The following is a 15,611-nucleotide window of genomic DNA, read 5'->3' on the forward strand; positions in this document are numbered from 1 at the left end:
TTTCATGATCGTCCCCTTCCCCTTATGTATATTTCACTTCCTGATCGAAACAATGACTCTGGTAAAAGTGTGTTGTTGATTGATTGTTTGACAGTCAACACAGCTTCAGTTTCCTGATTCAGTTGACAGTTCGACTCTTGCCGTGTAGCTGAGTGAAGTTGCTTGCCGCTTGCATGACCCTGTAGCGCTCCCGTAGGTTGCGTCTCCTCACGTGCTCGTTGGTGATCTCGATGACGTTCTCTGCGGGGAACCAGCCCTTCTGACCATCGGAGAGGCGGATCCCTTGGTACATGCCTGCGAATAAGAGAGAGGGGATGGGAGAAAAACAAGGGCAGGTTCCGGCTTTGTTCATGCAATACATTTAGAACAAATCAATAAATAGCTGAGGTAAAAAATGGTGGATTTAATGGGATTAGGGGTAAAAGTGAGCAGGGGGGAGTTAATTAGTAGTGCTCAGACATAAATGTACTGATGCTATAACGTATTGTGCAGCATTATTACGTCATTGGTGTGCGTGCGGATTACATGGGCAACATTTATAAGCCATTTTGGAGCCAAACAGAAATAAACTGAATACTGAATTTTGTCCAGCCGACTGACATCATTAAGATAAGACAAGATATTCCTTTATTGTCCACACATGGGGAAATTTCATTGTTGCAATGCAGGTAGATACAGAGGAAAAGGACATAACTTATAGGAAGTTTCAAAAATCTTAATAGAAGAACTCTTATAAACAAAACAAAAAACTCTTATTAACAAAACTCCCCTCATATCTTAATAGGGAATGGAGGAAATAAAATAGATAAATAAAATAAAAAGATAAAGATAAAAATAAGATAATAATAAAATAATAATAATAATAAAATAAAATAGAGTAAAAAATAGCTAGCATAAGACTAAATAATACTAATAGTAAGTAAGTAAACAAAATACTCTTATTTATATCAGTTGTATGCACATGAATATGGCCTTAATTGCTTGTGAGTACGACAGTAATTGCACATGGATATGACGGTATTGCACATGATTAATTACTTTCCCTTCATTACTTTGCCATTTTTTACTGTGAGTGGAATTGCCTTTCCATAGATCTGACCTGTAACTTGGCCCGTGGCGAAACCTGCTCGTCTCTATGGTGATGGATACGTTTAATGCAAGACTATGGCAAAGCAATAACATGAAGCAAGCGGCCCTCTAGTGGCGAACTTACATAGTGCACCTTTAAACAAAACCTGAAGTGTTTTCTTACCTTCGCTGCCTTTTTTCACAACATTGATGATTTCAGTGGGCTCCAGGGAGATTTCGTCTGCCTGCTGGGCTACGTACTGCTCCACGCACTGCACCTGAGGGCAGTCTGACACGAACAACAAACATTACACAAATTACAGTATATAATATAATCATGCTTTGCACACTCACCCCAGTCTTCATAAATGACTTCACTATCATCCTCCTCTTGCTTTGTGGGGCTGGGGAAAGCTGCCATCCACCTCTCCATGTCTGAACTGTTAAATAACGGTTATATCTACAGACGCCCTTCTATAGATATACTGTATAACATATATATCTGCTAGTTACCGGCTTGCAGCTTTCAAGAGCCGCTCCATGAGACGTTTCTGATGATTTTCCAGTAGAATGAGGTTGAAGCAGTTCTCATACACTCCACTGCTGTTACTGGCATCATCTAGCCCCTGCACCTGCACCAAGGAGCGGTGAGCGTAATCTACGACCACAAAGCGCTCTGTACTAAAAAAGCAGAAGGACAAATCTCATTCTCTTTTCTGTTCCATGTTTTTCAACTATGAGGAAGTGTTCTACGATGAGCATGCGAACCTCTTTTTTGTGGTAATCAGGAGAAGGTCATTAAACAGGAACAGGTAGACCGGGTTGAACTTGGCCCTCATGTGGAAGAGAGTTCCTCCTTTGGACATTTCTTGGAGCTCTCCCTTCTTCTCCAGGGACCGTGTGGGGGAGATGATTGGAACAGCCTGCGTGCGACACAGTTAATTAGTAGAATAAACAACAGAATAAACACATAGAAACACTGAGCTGACCTTGAGCTTCTCGAACTCTAGAGTCATTGAGATAAGTATAAGCTCCTCGGTTTGTTTCATCTTACCAACTTCTGTGTTGCACTCATCCATTATCTGTCAGTGAAAAGAAAATTCAATATAATTTTCAAACATTGAAAGGCAACTAGAGGCGCAATAGACTTTGGTGTTTACCTTTGCCACAGAAGCCAATGCTTTGGAGGCAGTCTCCTCCTCTTTAGCTTTCTCCTTTGTTCTTTTTAAGATGTTCTGAAACAAACAACAACTGTCAGAACCAACAGGGTGGATTGAATCAGAGCAAAAGCGTGTCTATGTTACAAAAAGGATTATAGATCATGTTGGAGAGTTTTAAACAAGCTAAATGCATACTTTTCTAATGTACGATACAGTGAAAGCCTTAATGATAAATATATAAACATCATGGACAAATATATTAGTGTACTATATTGTGTGGCTAACCTCGATGAGCATTTTGAGCCGTGTAATCCTCTGAAAGGGCAGCAACAGGAAGGACATAAAAGGAAGACGCTGGCACTGAGGGGACTCTTGGAGACGAGTAATAACCGCTGTAAACTGTACATTGTTCTTTCTGTAAATATACACATACAAACACACAGTATTTTTGACCAATCTATCGTTGAACATACAAATGGAATCAGGAAAATGTGTTAAATATTTACAGGAGACGGGTGTAGGTCTTCTCTTGGAAGAACTGGTTGCGAACATAGTCAATATAAGCGGGGAAGTTGTGCTGTGCGTGGTAGTGAATGATGTCACAAATATCTGAGAAGACAATTTTCTCAAATATGCGATCTTCTAGGTCACTCAGGAACCTGCTCAGTAAAACAACAGACATGAGACACCAGCAAGCAAAACTCAATTGTACTTTTCCACTGGATGCTCCTTTTCTTACCTCTCGCTGACCTCTCGAATTCTCAATATGTTGGAAAAAAGTTCTTTCTTGTCCCTGATAATTAGCGTTTCCTCCAGCTCCCGGTTTGCCATGAAGTGTTCAATCAATACACCCAACGACCGAAGGTACGAAACCTCCGATGTCAAGACCTCGAACATACTCTGTCAGACAAACAAGAAAAGAAGTAAGCGAGAAAGAAGCAGCACACAAATCTAGATGCATAACACGTTTTTATATAGGGCTGGGTACAATCATTTTAATACTAATATGTATTTTTGTGTTATTTGATTGATCTATAACCTTGTAAACATTTATTTTGAAATGAATAATTTAGTTTTAACCAAAAGGTGGGTATCATAGTCAAAGGTTTTACTCAAGTAAGAGTAACATTACTTCAAAATAATATAACTCAAGCAAAATGACAAAGCAGTGGTCCAAGAAATGATGATGAGTGAAAAATGGTATTTGGGGATACTACTGCTCAAGTAAGAATACTGTAACTTGAAACTAAATATTACTCAAGTAAAAATAAAACATGTGGTGTCCAAAACTACAATGAAAAGTACAATTTCTTCAAAAGTTACTCACATAAAAGCAACTGAGAACTACCCTCCTGTCTTTTTCCTCTGACAGTAAAAGCCTTCATGGACTTTGGCATTGCACCAAAGCAGTATTGTATAAAACTTTATGGATCTCACATTATTACATTAAAGTATACAGTAACTTAACACCCCACTGAAGGCTAATGTGTGGAAAAAACATTGATTTTCTTTCACTGACGGAAACCTTTCCCGTTTCCTCACCTCCTGGTATTTACACTGTTCAGGGCTGAGTTCTTCCAGAGCCCCACAGTCTCGTACGGCTTGAAGGTCCTGCCACAGGGTGCTCTTGGCTGACGTGGGCACCGGACTGGACCCGTTATTGAAGTCAGCACTAACTTTGCTGATGTTACGACAAACGGTCTGCCGCTTGATCTCTTTAGTGATGACACTGGCGCGGTACGTCTGGTACAAGGGCTCTGCGATGAGAGCAGCAACAGTTTCAACAAAGAAAGCAGTTAGTATTAAATATCTAATCATCCAATAGCTTTTATGAGGTTATGATATGAGCGATTATGAGGTACATATATAAGCATAACAATGACATTTACAGTGGTAAATATATTCCTGACAAAATTCATCCACTGTATTTGGCTTCATAGCTTTTATATGCTTTACCTTCTTTTTGTTTGAACTCCTGTAGTCTGTCCAATGAAGCCCCTTTTCTTAGTGATAGGGTTCTAACTGGACGCCTGAGAAAAAAAGAAAAATAATTAACAAAGAAAAATATATAATAGATCAAAAACAATGTACAAAAATTTTGGATGTAGAAAGACATACGGTATAGCCACTGTGTTCTCACTTTCATCCTCATCCTTCTCATTTAGCTCTTCTATAAAACAAAAGGACCAAATGAATGATCTGGGTTTCCAAATTGAATGATTGTACAGTATGTGTAAGTCACATGGCTGTGTGTAGTCTATGTAATATTATTAATGTAAAATATGAAATCTAGAAACCTTTTCTGAGAGGGACTGGAAGAGATTGCACTGAGGCAGTGCTCAGTCTGCGAGGGTCTGACTTAGGTGGTGGTGGTGGCGGTCTGTGAGGAGCAAGGGGGCTTTTGGGAGGAGTGGAGACCCTTTGGGGACTTGTGCCTCTGGGTGGGAGCAAAAAGGAATGTACTTCTTCCTCTATAGGCTGAAAGCCTATGAGCAGCCGTGTGAGGCTTTGAGTGTCGGGTGGAATGGGCATGCGGGGCGGTATTGCAGGGGGGGCGTCCTCAAAATCAGTCTGAAACTCTGACGATGGGTCTGAGGTGCTGTAGGACAGTTTTGATCCATGTAGTTTTCTGACTGTGATCAAAGGGATATCCAGTTCTTTGCACTTTTTAGCGGTGGGGTCAACCAAAGGAAGATTAACCTCATAAATGCTCTCCTCTTCATTAACAGGATTTGTTGGGATGACAGAAGGAGAACGTGTACGTTTTGGAGGAATTGGAGGAGACTCGGCCCGATTTTCTTTTGCCAAAGTACGTAGAATCGCGTGAGGCCCTGGGTCGGAGCGCCTCCTGTGGCCCTCAGCAATCAGAACATTTAAATTTTGCTGGAACCTTGTTTTGTCTTTAGGCTCATTGGGAAGCACATCCAATTCATCTTCAGTGTCAGTCTCCTCCTCTTGCCGATCCTCCCCCTGCTCTGTGTCCTCTGCGCCATTCTCATCCATGTCTGGTTCCTCCACCTCCGACTCTGCCAAATCGTGTTCCTCCTCTTTCCCCGGGTCTAAAGGGACCCATATGAGCATCATGCCGGGGTGCTGCTGGTGGCACACACAGGTACAGCATGGCTCACAGCAGGGACTGAGGGGGGTGCTCAGGCTGGGCTCAGAGTCTGCATCTCTTCCTCTGAACACTTGTGCCTCCACTTCCTTACCATCCGGCTCTGCATCAGACACAAAAACACTTATTTAAAAACAAAATCAATCTAAGAAGGTCTTTATTTGTCCCTGAATGGGAAACTGCAGACAACCTGGAGGCAGATCAAACACATCAGGCCTAAGGTTAAGCACAATCATGCATTTTACTGCCCACTACTTCACGGCAGTACTAAAAGCCTTTCCCCACCCGTTTGTCTCTGAACTGGACAAACAGGACTGCCCAGTCAGCACATCATCACCACGCAAATACAGCACTGCAATGCATTAAAGGATATGTTCAAATATTCATGGAATGTTTTGTAAGATGGTGCGGGTTATCCATAGTCAATGAAACAATATTGACAAAAGGAAATGAATGAACACGGAAATACGAAATAGCCCAGTCACCCGAACCAGAAGGTTTATGCAAATATTCAAATGGACTCATGGTATTTTGACCATGTCACAATGGTTCTCACTCATCATTAGTTTACCCAAAGTTATATTTTGATTGACTCATGCGTGTTTGATTGATGCGCTCCCAATTTCTGGCTTGAGTCACCTATCACCTATCACCCTAACCTTGAGAGTCCTGGTTACATTTTTGTCCTGTAGATACTTTGACATCAACCTGCCAAGGGACTGAAATAATCCACATTGGCTATAATCTTTACAAGACTGTTGTCCCTTTACTAATAAATAAAATACAAAATATTCATACTCATACAAGTTAAAAAAAATTAGCATTGGCATTTTTCAAAACTAAAACTATAATCTGCTGCTTTCTATGGAGAAAATCCACCATGAAGTGGTTGGGCAGGAGAGGATCAATACAGCTAATTCATTTAAAACATTATATTATACATTAGCATCCATGGACATTCATAGGTATCAACAATAATAAAAATAACCCTGTTGTATTTTATATGTTGCATTTCACATCAGCTAAATGTCAGTGCTTCCTCATTAAACAAAAAACAATATTAAAAAATACATCTGCTTTTGCATTGGTTACTTTCCATGTTCATTGAACATGGCTTCATTGTGATTTGCACCTGTCGGCACAGGTAACCTCCACAAACCAGATAAAAGAGGCTTTATTAGTCAGCAGCACCACACCTACCAGAGTCTAGCACCACCCTGAACATAAAAACAGTCTTACAAACAAACAGTCTTACAAACAAACACACTTCATAAAGAAAGAGAGAATACTATTTTATTTATTTATAAGAATCATGGCATAATGATTTTGAAAAATAATATCTGATTGTATTTTTGGGGACAAAACATGCCACTCAAAACCTGGAGAAAAAGTGCAAATTTCGAATCTAGGGCTTTGACACAAAGTGTCACAAAACATTACTAATAAAATATTTTAGGTCTACTTTCTCTACAGATTCATTTCAACAATATAGGAGTAATCGTGATTTCAATTATTGGCCAAATAATTGTGAAACAAGTTAACTGATTAATCACAACTACGTCATTTAATAACACAATAATCGTTATCTCTACTATACATAAATTCCAAAACATGCTATGTTGGTTTTAGAGATCAGACAGAGCAGTGATTACATCAGACACATGTAGATTTAGTTTTTTTTTAATGTAAAAATACGCCATCACGTTACTTTCATCTGGGTCAGAGTTAGCAAATATCTTATATTTAAGAGCCTTTTGCGATCTAACTAATCCACCTATTCAATGAATCGAAAGAATAATCACTAGATTAAACAAGCACACAGCCCAACAAGAAATGCATTCTGATCAAGCATGTAGATGTCCAAACTACTGTTGGTACTACTATAAGAAAATACTAATACACCGTGGAGACAGGATATTTTCTATTTCCAAAATAACTTTCAATTCCATTACAATTTATTTTTCAGCCATATAATATATAGCAGCTGCTTGTAATTGCCTTCAAAAGAGCACACAAACTGTAAATGATGAGACCACCAATGAAGTTCTAAACCTGGACTGATGACTCCAATCTACCAAATTCCACATAGCATTGAATAATAATTAGTTCTAAATACCATAAAATAAAAACATTGTGTGAGTGGATCTTCATATAAAGAGAAATGAAGTAGTTACTTAATATAGTAGAGCGTATGATGAAAAGACTTTACCTGATCGGTCACTTTCCACTTGGGCACCGTCCCCCTCATTTCCTGCCACACTCTCTTGTTTTTTCAAGATTTTGCTTCTCTTCATGGGCAGCGGAGGCGCAACAAGAGGCAAACTCAGATGTCCAGGTTTTGGTTTTATGGTCGGTGGCCTTGCTTTTGAAATCCGTCTGTATATAGGCTCGGCATTGCCATTTGTGTTTTTGGTGGAGGTTGTGTTTTTGGTGGAGGCTGCACTCGGGGCTGGCTCCTGTTTGCTGAATATTGTCACCATACTTTGCACCATCCCTCCAGAGCTCCGCACAGGGCTGCCTCTGTCACCCAGCAGAGGAGACTCTGGGTGAAGAGGCTTTGGGGGGACTTCTGCATGAGGTGAAGGAAGGCGGGGGAACGGATCCACACTGGACATAATTTCTTCTGTTTAGTGACGCTTTCACTTGCTGCACTGACCACACAAGGGCCAGGCTCTGGAGGCTTAAGACACTCTAGGCATGTTGTTTTCTGCATCTGCAATAACAAGGAAAAGTGTGCAAATTAACAATCACTAATAAATAGTGCTTAATCTAATGATAAGAAGATGCAATGTGCATTTATATCATACTAATCATTACTGAAACTAGTATTGAAACTAGATATTCACATATAAGCAGGTACCAATACTGTAAAACATAACATAAAAAGGAAACAATTCAAACTTTTCTGAATATTTTGAGGTTTAAAGGCGGTATGGACGATTTTTCGGCGATTTGAGAACGCAGGCGGAAGTGCGCATGCGCACTCCCCCGTGTGGACTGATACAACACACACGTGCGTTTGTTTATTAGCGCAACGGAGCGCATCGCATCTCTCCTCTCCCGTAGAATTCTGTCCACTTCTGCGTCAGCTCGAACTGTCTTTCTCCGTCTTCATTTTGCCCCGTACACTGAGGGAACTATATTATGATAGATCCATGCGCTTAGGCACGCAGAAACGTGGGGACGAACCGCACGCGGCTGCAGGTGAGCGATAGGTGCGTTTTATGATTGATACGTGGCAGGACAAATGATTTATCCACGCCACGAGGAAATATGATACAAAATTTGCTGAAAAAAATCGTCCATACCACCTTTAAATGGTCTTGAGCCAACTCAGAACAGAGTATAAAACACAACAATAATATGTGTTGAAAATTATGTTGTCTAAAAAAGTTACATTTATCATATGCTATCAAAAGTAATATTGGGTTCCAAGCCTTTTCCTAGTATTGAGACTGAGTTTGGAATTTTAGCATTTTCACAACACTAGTGCAATCCTAATCTTTATTGTATGTAATAAACAACAACGACAATGGAGAACATACTCCAACGTTCCAAAGTGAGATTAATCATCAGCTTAGACCCTGAGCTGTATAATGTAAGTCCTTTAAGAAATGTAGACTTTGTCCTACCAAACAACAGTGTAATCTATAATACTATAGCATAAGACTAGGCTATAATCTTGACCTCAAAGATCTTGCTTCATTGCTTTATCAGATTTATACATTTGTAAATATTGTCAATGTTTTTATTTTGTTAAGACTTGTGAAACAGCCACAAGGTGTCTCTAAAACGGAAGTTACATTTCCAGTTAGTTGAAAAGCAGCACCATAGATCTATTAAAATATCAATCAATATTCTCAAGTTTGAAGTCAAAGATAATAACAAGCATGGCAGTGTCTTTTTAAACACACTCAAGGAAGACATTTACAAAAACATAGGAAGACATTATGAAATGCCGTTCCTGTTTAAGGAGAGACCACACTTATCTGACAACACACATGAGGAAACTGTCCTACTAGAAAGTCTCAAATGTAAACTGTCAGAGGTCGTAAAGTATGGTGGAAAAACGTCAATCCGAACACTGAACCACATGAGTTTAGAATGAAAAGGCACATCCTCGACAGGTTGTGCCAATTACAGCTTAAAGCATCTTGCTAAAGAGAACGAGACTGTGTTTTCTCTTGCTTTGCAGTTCATCATGAAAGATTTCTACATGATTTCTACGTGTAACAAGCACTGCAAGCATCAAAGAAGCCATTCAGCTGGTAACAGAGGCTCAGACGCTATGTGCAGCAGGCGGCCTCAGACTGCACAGGTTTGTGAGTAACAACCACACAGTAATAGAACGCATTCCTCCATCTGAACATGCCACACCAAGCAAGACTGTGACCTAGCCTTTAAACTCTAAACTTGAAAGAGCACTTTTAGATTTCACTTTCGCCCCAATGACAAACCTGCCACAAGGCGTGGTCCTGTCCATGGTTGCATCCCTTTACCCACTGGGATTACTCTCCTCATTTGGACTCAGAACAAAGATCAATATGGGATAACTGGAAACATGACTTGGTTATAATACCACGCTGTTCATATGGTTATGGGCAGTGTTCATATTTGAGACATGTAATCAAAGATTGCGATGTTCAATGTACTTTTGTTACAGCAAAGACCAGAGTTGCTACAATACCGAGACTCAAACCGAGAGCTGCTGTTGTCTCCATCACTGTAAAGGATGAGCTTGGATTGTCACAGGTCGTATTTCTGGACAGACTCTAAAGTAGTTTTAGGCTAAACCAATAAGCACGCCATTTGCATAGCTTTTGGTCTAACGGCATTCAAAAGATAAGGCTTAACAGTTCCCCCTAGCAGTGGAGATATGTCAGGTGAGCTCATCACGTCAGACTGGTTTAAATGGCCAGTTTCTATGGGACAAAGATGTTGACCAGGTGATGACCAGGACGTTCCCCTCGGCGATCCAGAGATCGAAACGAACTGAACACACTCAAAACAGACCACTCAAGCTTATCAGACGAGCTGATTACGTTTTCGTCATGGTACAAAGCCACACAGGCCATAGCTCGACTCATTCATTTGGCAAAAGGAAAGACAAGACAACAAGCCACAGTTCAGTACAAGAAAGAGAGAAAGCACGAGCTGATGTCTATGCAAAAGAGATGCTCAGAAATGCAAAGACACTTCCTCGCAAAAGCAAGTTGTATGAGATTTATGCTTTTCTTGAGGATGGACTCCTTAAGGTTAGAGGAAGGATGAAAAGTCCATCATTCTCAATTACTTTGAAACAGCCAGTCATAGTCCCAAAGAATCACCATGTCACCAAATAACTATTAATAGCTCATTTCCACAGAAAAGTGCAACATCAGGGAAAAGGACAGGCTATTAACGAGATCAGATTAAATGGATTTTGCATTTGTGTAATGTGTGTAAGGAGAGGCACAGAGGACAAAAGATGGCTGATCTTCTGTCACAAAGATTAGACCCATCTCACATATTGTGGAATGGACTGTTTTTGTCCTTTGTTCTAACAAAACTATCCCGCAAAGTGCAAAAGCATTATGGACCCCTTTTCTTCTTGACTAGAGTGGGGATTATTTTACGTTGCACCGCATCACCAAAGCAAGTTTCTATGTTTGTTAATTCTGTTCATTGACAATGGAAATAAATCGTTTCTGATTCTGATTATTTTCATATGCCTTTGTGGCAGAGCAGTTCACACAGAAATGACCACAGCTTTATTCATGGCCTTCGCTGCTTCATAGCAATAAGAGAAGCAGTAAAAGAAAGGAAGGAAGCAACTGTGTAGAGACTGAATATGAACTGCAGGAATGCTTGAAACAAATAGATTCTGACCAACAAAACATTCTTCGCTCATCAGCACCACTTTCATCAGACAGAATGGACGATACCTCTCTAAGGTCATTCTTTTAGGAGGCAATGTCTATTGTGAAGAGTAGGCCTCTTACAGAGAGCAATCTAAGTGACCCTAACAGCACAGAACCTTTGACCCCAAATTATCTGCAGGTAAATTCATCAGAGGACATGTCTGCACATGAAAGGTGCAGTTCACGGAACAGTTTTGGTCACATTGGAAAAAAAAGAGAATATCTTGCTAATATTACAACACGGCAAAAATGGCACACCTCACGGAGAAACTTGGTTGGAGATGTTGACATGGAAAGGGTAATGGACACAATAACTAACAAGAATGGAAAGTGAAGATTCATTATGGAGAAAAGAAGATTGAAAAAGGACATTGTTCCAGGAAAGCCCGTTGCAGAAAGTTTATTTTGTTAATGGACTAATGCGCTACCCCCTTAAGATTTGGTTAAAGTCATTACTTCATTAGGAAATAATTTTCGCTCTACATTTTGGTTGTCATTAAGCTATAATGATTGGTGGGAGAGTAAATGACATCAAAGATATTGCTTTATTGCTTTATCATATTTATAAGTTTGTAACATGTCAAGCAGTCAAAGCTTTTATTTTGAAAAGGCGTCCAAAGGTGTCTTTAAAGTAACAGAAGTTACAATTCCAGCTTGTTGAAAAGCTGCACGCACCTTGTGTGCAGTTTAAGTTTACGGTCTATGCTAAAAAATGGTTCAAATTTATTTTGCATTTCACATATTTTCCTTATTGCGCAGAATCCCCAACAAAGTCCATCGACTCGGCTCCTAAATATTTTATGAATCACCAGCATGTGCTTACTGATTTACATTAGGAGAAGGACTGTGTCAGCAGCATTAAATATCCATGTTTACACTGAGAAATGCCAACCAAACTCGGTCAGGGGAGGCAGTAAAGTGAAAATAAATAAATCCATAACATTTCAGGTTTAATGAGGCATAACACTACTGTCCTAAACCATTAATTGTTAACAGCAGATTTCATCCACTGTACACTGTGAGCAAATAAACCTCATTTCATTAAGGCAAGTCAAGTGACACACATCAAAAATGTTTTCAGAAAATATGAATGAAATATTATTGACAGTAGAGTTGTCAAAAGTATCAAAAATCAGCAAATAATCTAAACTAAAACTAGTATCGAACCTTGATACTCATTTGGGGTAAACAAAAAAAAAACAGGACTAAATGTGACCTTTCATGAACACTTTATAAGAAGTAGTATAGGAGCCCATGGGAAGTTATTTTGTGTTGACAACTACATTATATTTTCTTTTTAAAAATGTGGTTATAATTGTGGTATAGGAATCAATATCGAGCATATTCCTCAGTAACAAAATCGAGTTTTTAGCATTATGACAACCCTAATAGAAATAATGCCAAACCAAACGTCTTCAAATGGCGTAAATAGACTCACAGTGATGTCAAAGTGAAATCAAATATATACAGCTAATAGATGACCAACTGTTCAGGCTGCAGATTCCAGGTCTATAATTTGAAAAGTGTGTGACAGCTGATGTAACACTGAACTAACTGTGGGTTAGTCATTTGATGAGTCACACAGAGCAGCCATATCTGTACCTGAAGCAAGTAGTGGCATGAAATGTAGTCTAAGAGCATTTGAACGGCAGTGTCATTTATAGATTCCATTTACCGGTATCATTACAGCCATTGCAAATGTATCAGAACGTTAAAAATTCATAAGCCCATAAAATTGAGTATTACTTTAAAAGGGAGGTCCAAAAGGTCAGACACGGGATTAGAAGCACTTTCATTTTGGCAGGTCAATAATAGCATATGAACTTGTGGACAAATCCTAACTTTGTAAAGAATGTAATCAGTGTGTAGAGCCTAATGCCGACAGGTGAACAAAAGGCAAAGCGCCAACATCCAATGTGACGTTTCTTTCAACATAGCTCCCTTAAATCAATACCGCCAGCAGGCACTTGCTGTTTGTAACCAAAGAAAGCCCACAAGCCTGTAAGACCAGTTTGAGAGACATGACTGCACCGCTTTGACAGTTTGGGTTTCAAAAAGTCTCTTCAGGTTTTGTTGCGACACTCATGAGAGAGTTCACTCTGCACTCTGATTTACGAGAAAAAGATCTTTAAGCGTAGCATTGCGACTGATTATTATTTTTGCAGTCAACTAGTCAGCAAATATCTTTTCAATTAGACGACTAGTCAAACAATTATGTCTGTAATCACCAATAAAGCGACACAACCATCCCACTTGATTTCAGAACTATGTAAATTGGCCTTTAAACGCCTGCCGTGGACACAATAAATGGATGCCTTTGGAGGATACTCCTGGCAGCAGGGGAAAAATGATGACTCAAACTGCACCAAGTTGACCAAAATAATAATTATAATTGAAGTTCAAAAAATGGGAAAAAATAACAGTTGGGCTTAATTTGTTTTATTAAATGGGAATAAAATAAAAAATAAATCAACGTTTAAGCAAATAAAGGTTGATATATGGTGACTAAAGAATTCTTGATAGAGATTATTTACGAATAAAGTGTATTATTGGAAAATCTGAAATTATTGTGCTTTGATATTCTGATTTAAGAATTAAGTCTGTGTTGAGTCTGTATAATTCAGATGATGACAATGACAGATCACAGTACAATTATTTAATTGACTAGTTATGATTATTCTGATTAATCATTGCAGCCCTACATAAAGACATCATACATGATTGTTTAGTGGGGCTCTGACCTGTGTACAGGAATACTTTTGCCTGCAGGTCATGCTTATTGTCCAGAGCGTGCCATTAAATCCCCTCAAACCTGGGTGTGTTCACTGCAAACACATTTATAGACAACATGGCTATTGTGTCACTGTGCTACTCTAGACTAAATACACTTACTTATATTTCCCCCCTGATTCTTGATGGCACCCCCTCTTCTTTTGTCTCCTTAGCCTGTATTGACCTGGTTAGTATAATAGTTCAAGAGCTCCGAGTGTCCAGTCTGCAGGATTTCACTGCCAGGCTGGGTCAGTGGGTCATTGTTTATCTCACACTGTAAGAAATGGTTTACCTCCCTGTATTTAAGATCCAGCCCTCATCAGCTTAATGGGTTGGTGGGTACAGGTGGGCTTTAGCACACAGTGGTAGGCTAGTATCGACCGACGCTCATGTGATGACAGTGGAAGCTCCACGTTGGCCAGGAAGAGCAGACGGAAAGGTGTGATGGAAAATGGAAACACACATACACGGGGAATGCTGCTGGATAATATTACTGTAATTTCAGTCCGGTTTGGCATGTAGATGACGCGTGATCATTCTGACATGCATTCAAGGAATGAGCAAGAGACATTTAGTATGGAATTCAATTGTCATAATAGTCGCTTTTAGTTTTGTTGACTTATGACTGAATTGTTGTAACATTGAACATCAGCTATGGCACCCCTAAGCTTTCAAAAATTACCTTTTAGCCTTTATTCTGATCAGTTTACACTCGTAATAGGAAAAAAAAGAGAATATGTTTTGTCTAGTATTATTTTGTTCCTGCCCTGTTACCCACTAATGAAGAAGAACCCATTATAAAACTTTACCAAAGGACTATCAAATTGAGACAGCTGTATGTTAAAATTGCAGTGATCAAAAATGATTAGTAATGGAAACGACTTAACTTTCCATTTGATCGTATAATGAAGTTACGCTGTAGGTAAACATTTCAGGCTACTTCCTTCAAGAGAACAGGTGCAAAGGTCCAACACACACACACACACACACACACAAACAAACAAACAAACACACGAGACTCTTAAGACATATGAAGAAAAACGTACCAATATTCTCCAGATCTGTCCAAATGTCAGGTTTGTGTTGTGATTTTAGCAGATCACCATCTCTGACTGAGAAAACGCTGTTACAGATCACAGAGGAGATCAAAGTGTAGCTCTCCTGGTCACCTCCAACTTCAGCCTCGGGAAGATGTAAGACAGCAGTCAAAAAAAAACAAAATCTACTGCTTCTTTTTGGCGAAATCCTGCCACCAGTCCCGTGTGCTAATGCTGTTTTGACAGAAGGGCACGCATCATCCCCCTGGTTGTCTTCTTTGTTACCGCTGCAGCTCGTGTGAGGGCCAGGGGGAGCGGACAGGAGGCAGTGGAGTGCAGGCGGGGATTCTCGCTCCATCAAACGCCTGGAATATCCCGGAAGTGCAATAAAATAAGAGTCAATTCAGAGCACACCCAAGGAAGTATGCAAAGAATGACAATACAATTGGTAAGGAGAAATACATGTTTGTCTAAAGTTGTTTAGTATTTAAGGCAGACAACATATTTTTAAAGTATTTTCCCGCCTCGCTCACTCTCTGTACAATCCATCTGTGTGACC

General features: G+C 39.6%; 1 protein-coding gene across 1 annotated transcript; it reads right to left on the bottom strand.

Moving 5' to 3' along the window:
• Window positions 1–25: 25 nt before the first annotated feature.
• Window positions 26–15,367, bottom strand: arhgef15b (Rho guanine nucleotide exchange factor 15b). Its single transcript, XM_072459056.1, has 16 exons — window positions 15,062–15,367; window positions 7,553–8,056; window positions 4,526–5,446; window positions 4,347–4,398; window positions 4,185–4,258; window positions 3,771–3,985; window positions 2,968–3,128; window positions 2,735–2,887; window positions 2,514–2,643; window positions 2,229–2,303; window positions 2,058–2,150; window positions 1,837–1,991; window positions 1,582–1,749; window positions 1,423–1,508; window positions 1,253–1,357; window positions 26–294 (listed from the first exon to the last, which is right to left on the bottom strand). The coding sequence occupies exons 2-16, from the start codon at window positions 7,956–7,958 to the stop codon at window positions 119–121; spliced, it is 2,970 nt and encodes a 989-aa protein (XP_072315157.1). The 5' UTR covers window positions 7,959–8,056; window positions 15,062–15,367; the 3' UTR covers window positions 26–118.
• Between the last annotated feature and the right edge of the window lie 244 nt (window positions 15,368–15,611).

The sequence above is a fragment of the Eucyclogobius newberryi genome, unplaced genomic scaffold (genome assembly GCF_026437365.1).
Source record: "Eucyclogobius newberryi isolate DKJ021-1_F unplaced genomic scaffold, fEucNew1.0.hap1 SCAF_22, whole genome shotgun sequence".
NCBI lineage: Eukaryota > Metazoa > Chordata > Actinopteri > Gobiiformes > Gobiidae > Eucyclogobius > Eucyclogobius newberryi.

Excerpts from the sequence above, each read along its gene's own strand:
- arhgef15b (XM_072459056.1), bottom strand. The coding sequence starts at position 7,958 with ATGTCCAGTGTGGATCCGTTCCCCCGCCTTCCTTCACCTCATGCAGAA. Across the intron at positions 5,447-7,552 it reads AGTGGAAAGTGACCGATCAG|AGCCGGATGGTAAGGAAGTG; the intron begins GTAAAGTCTTTT and ends TGTCTGATGCAG. Across the intron at positions 2,644-2,734 it reads AAGACCTACACCCGTCTCCT|AAAGAACAATGTACAGTTTA; the intron begins GTAAATATTTAA and ends GTATATTTACAG.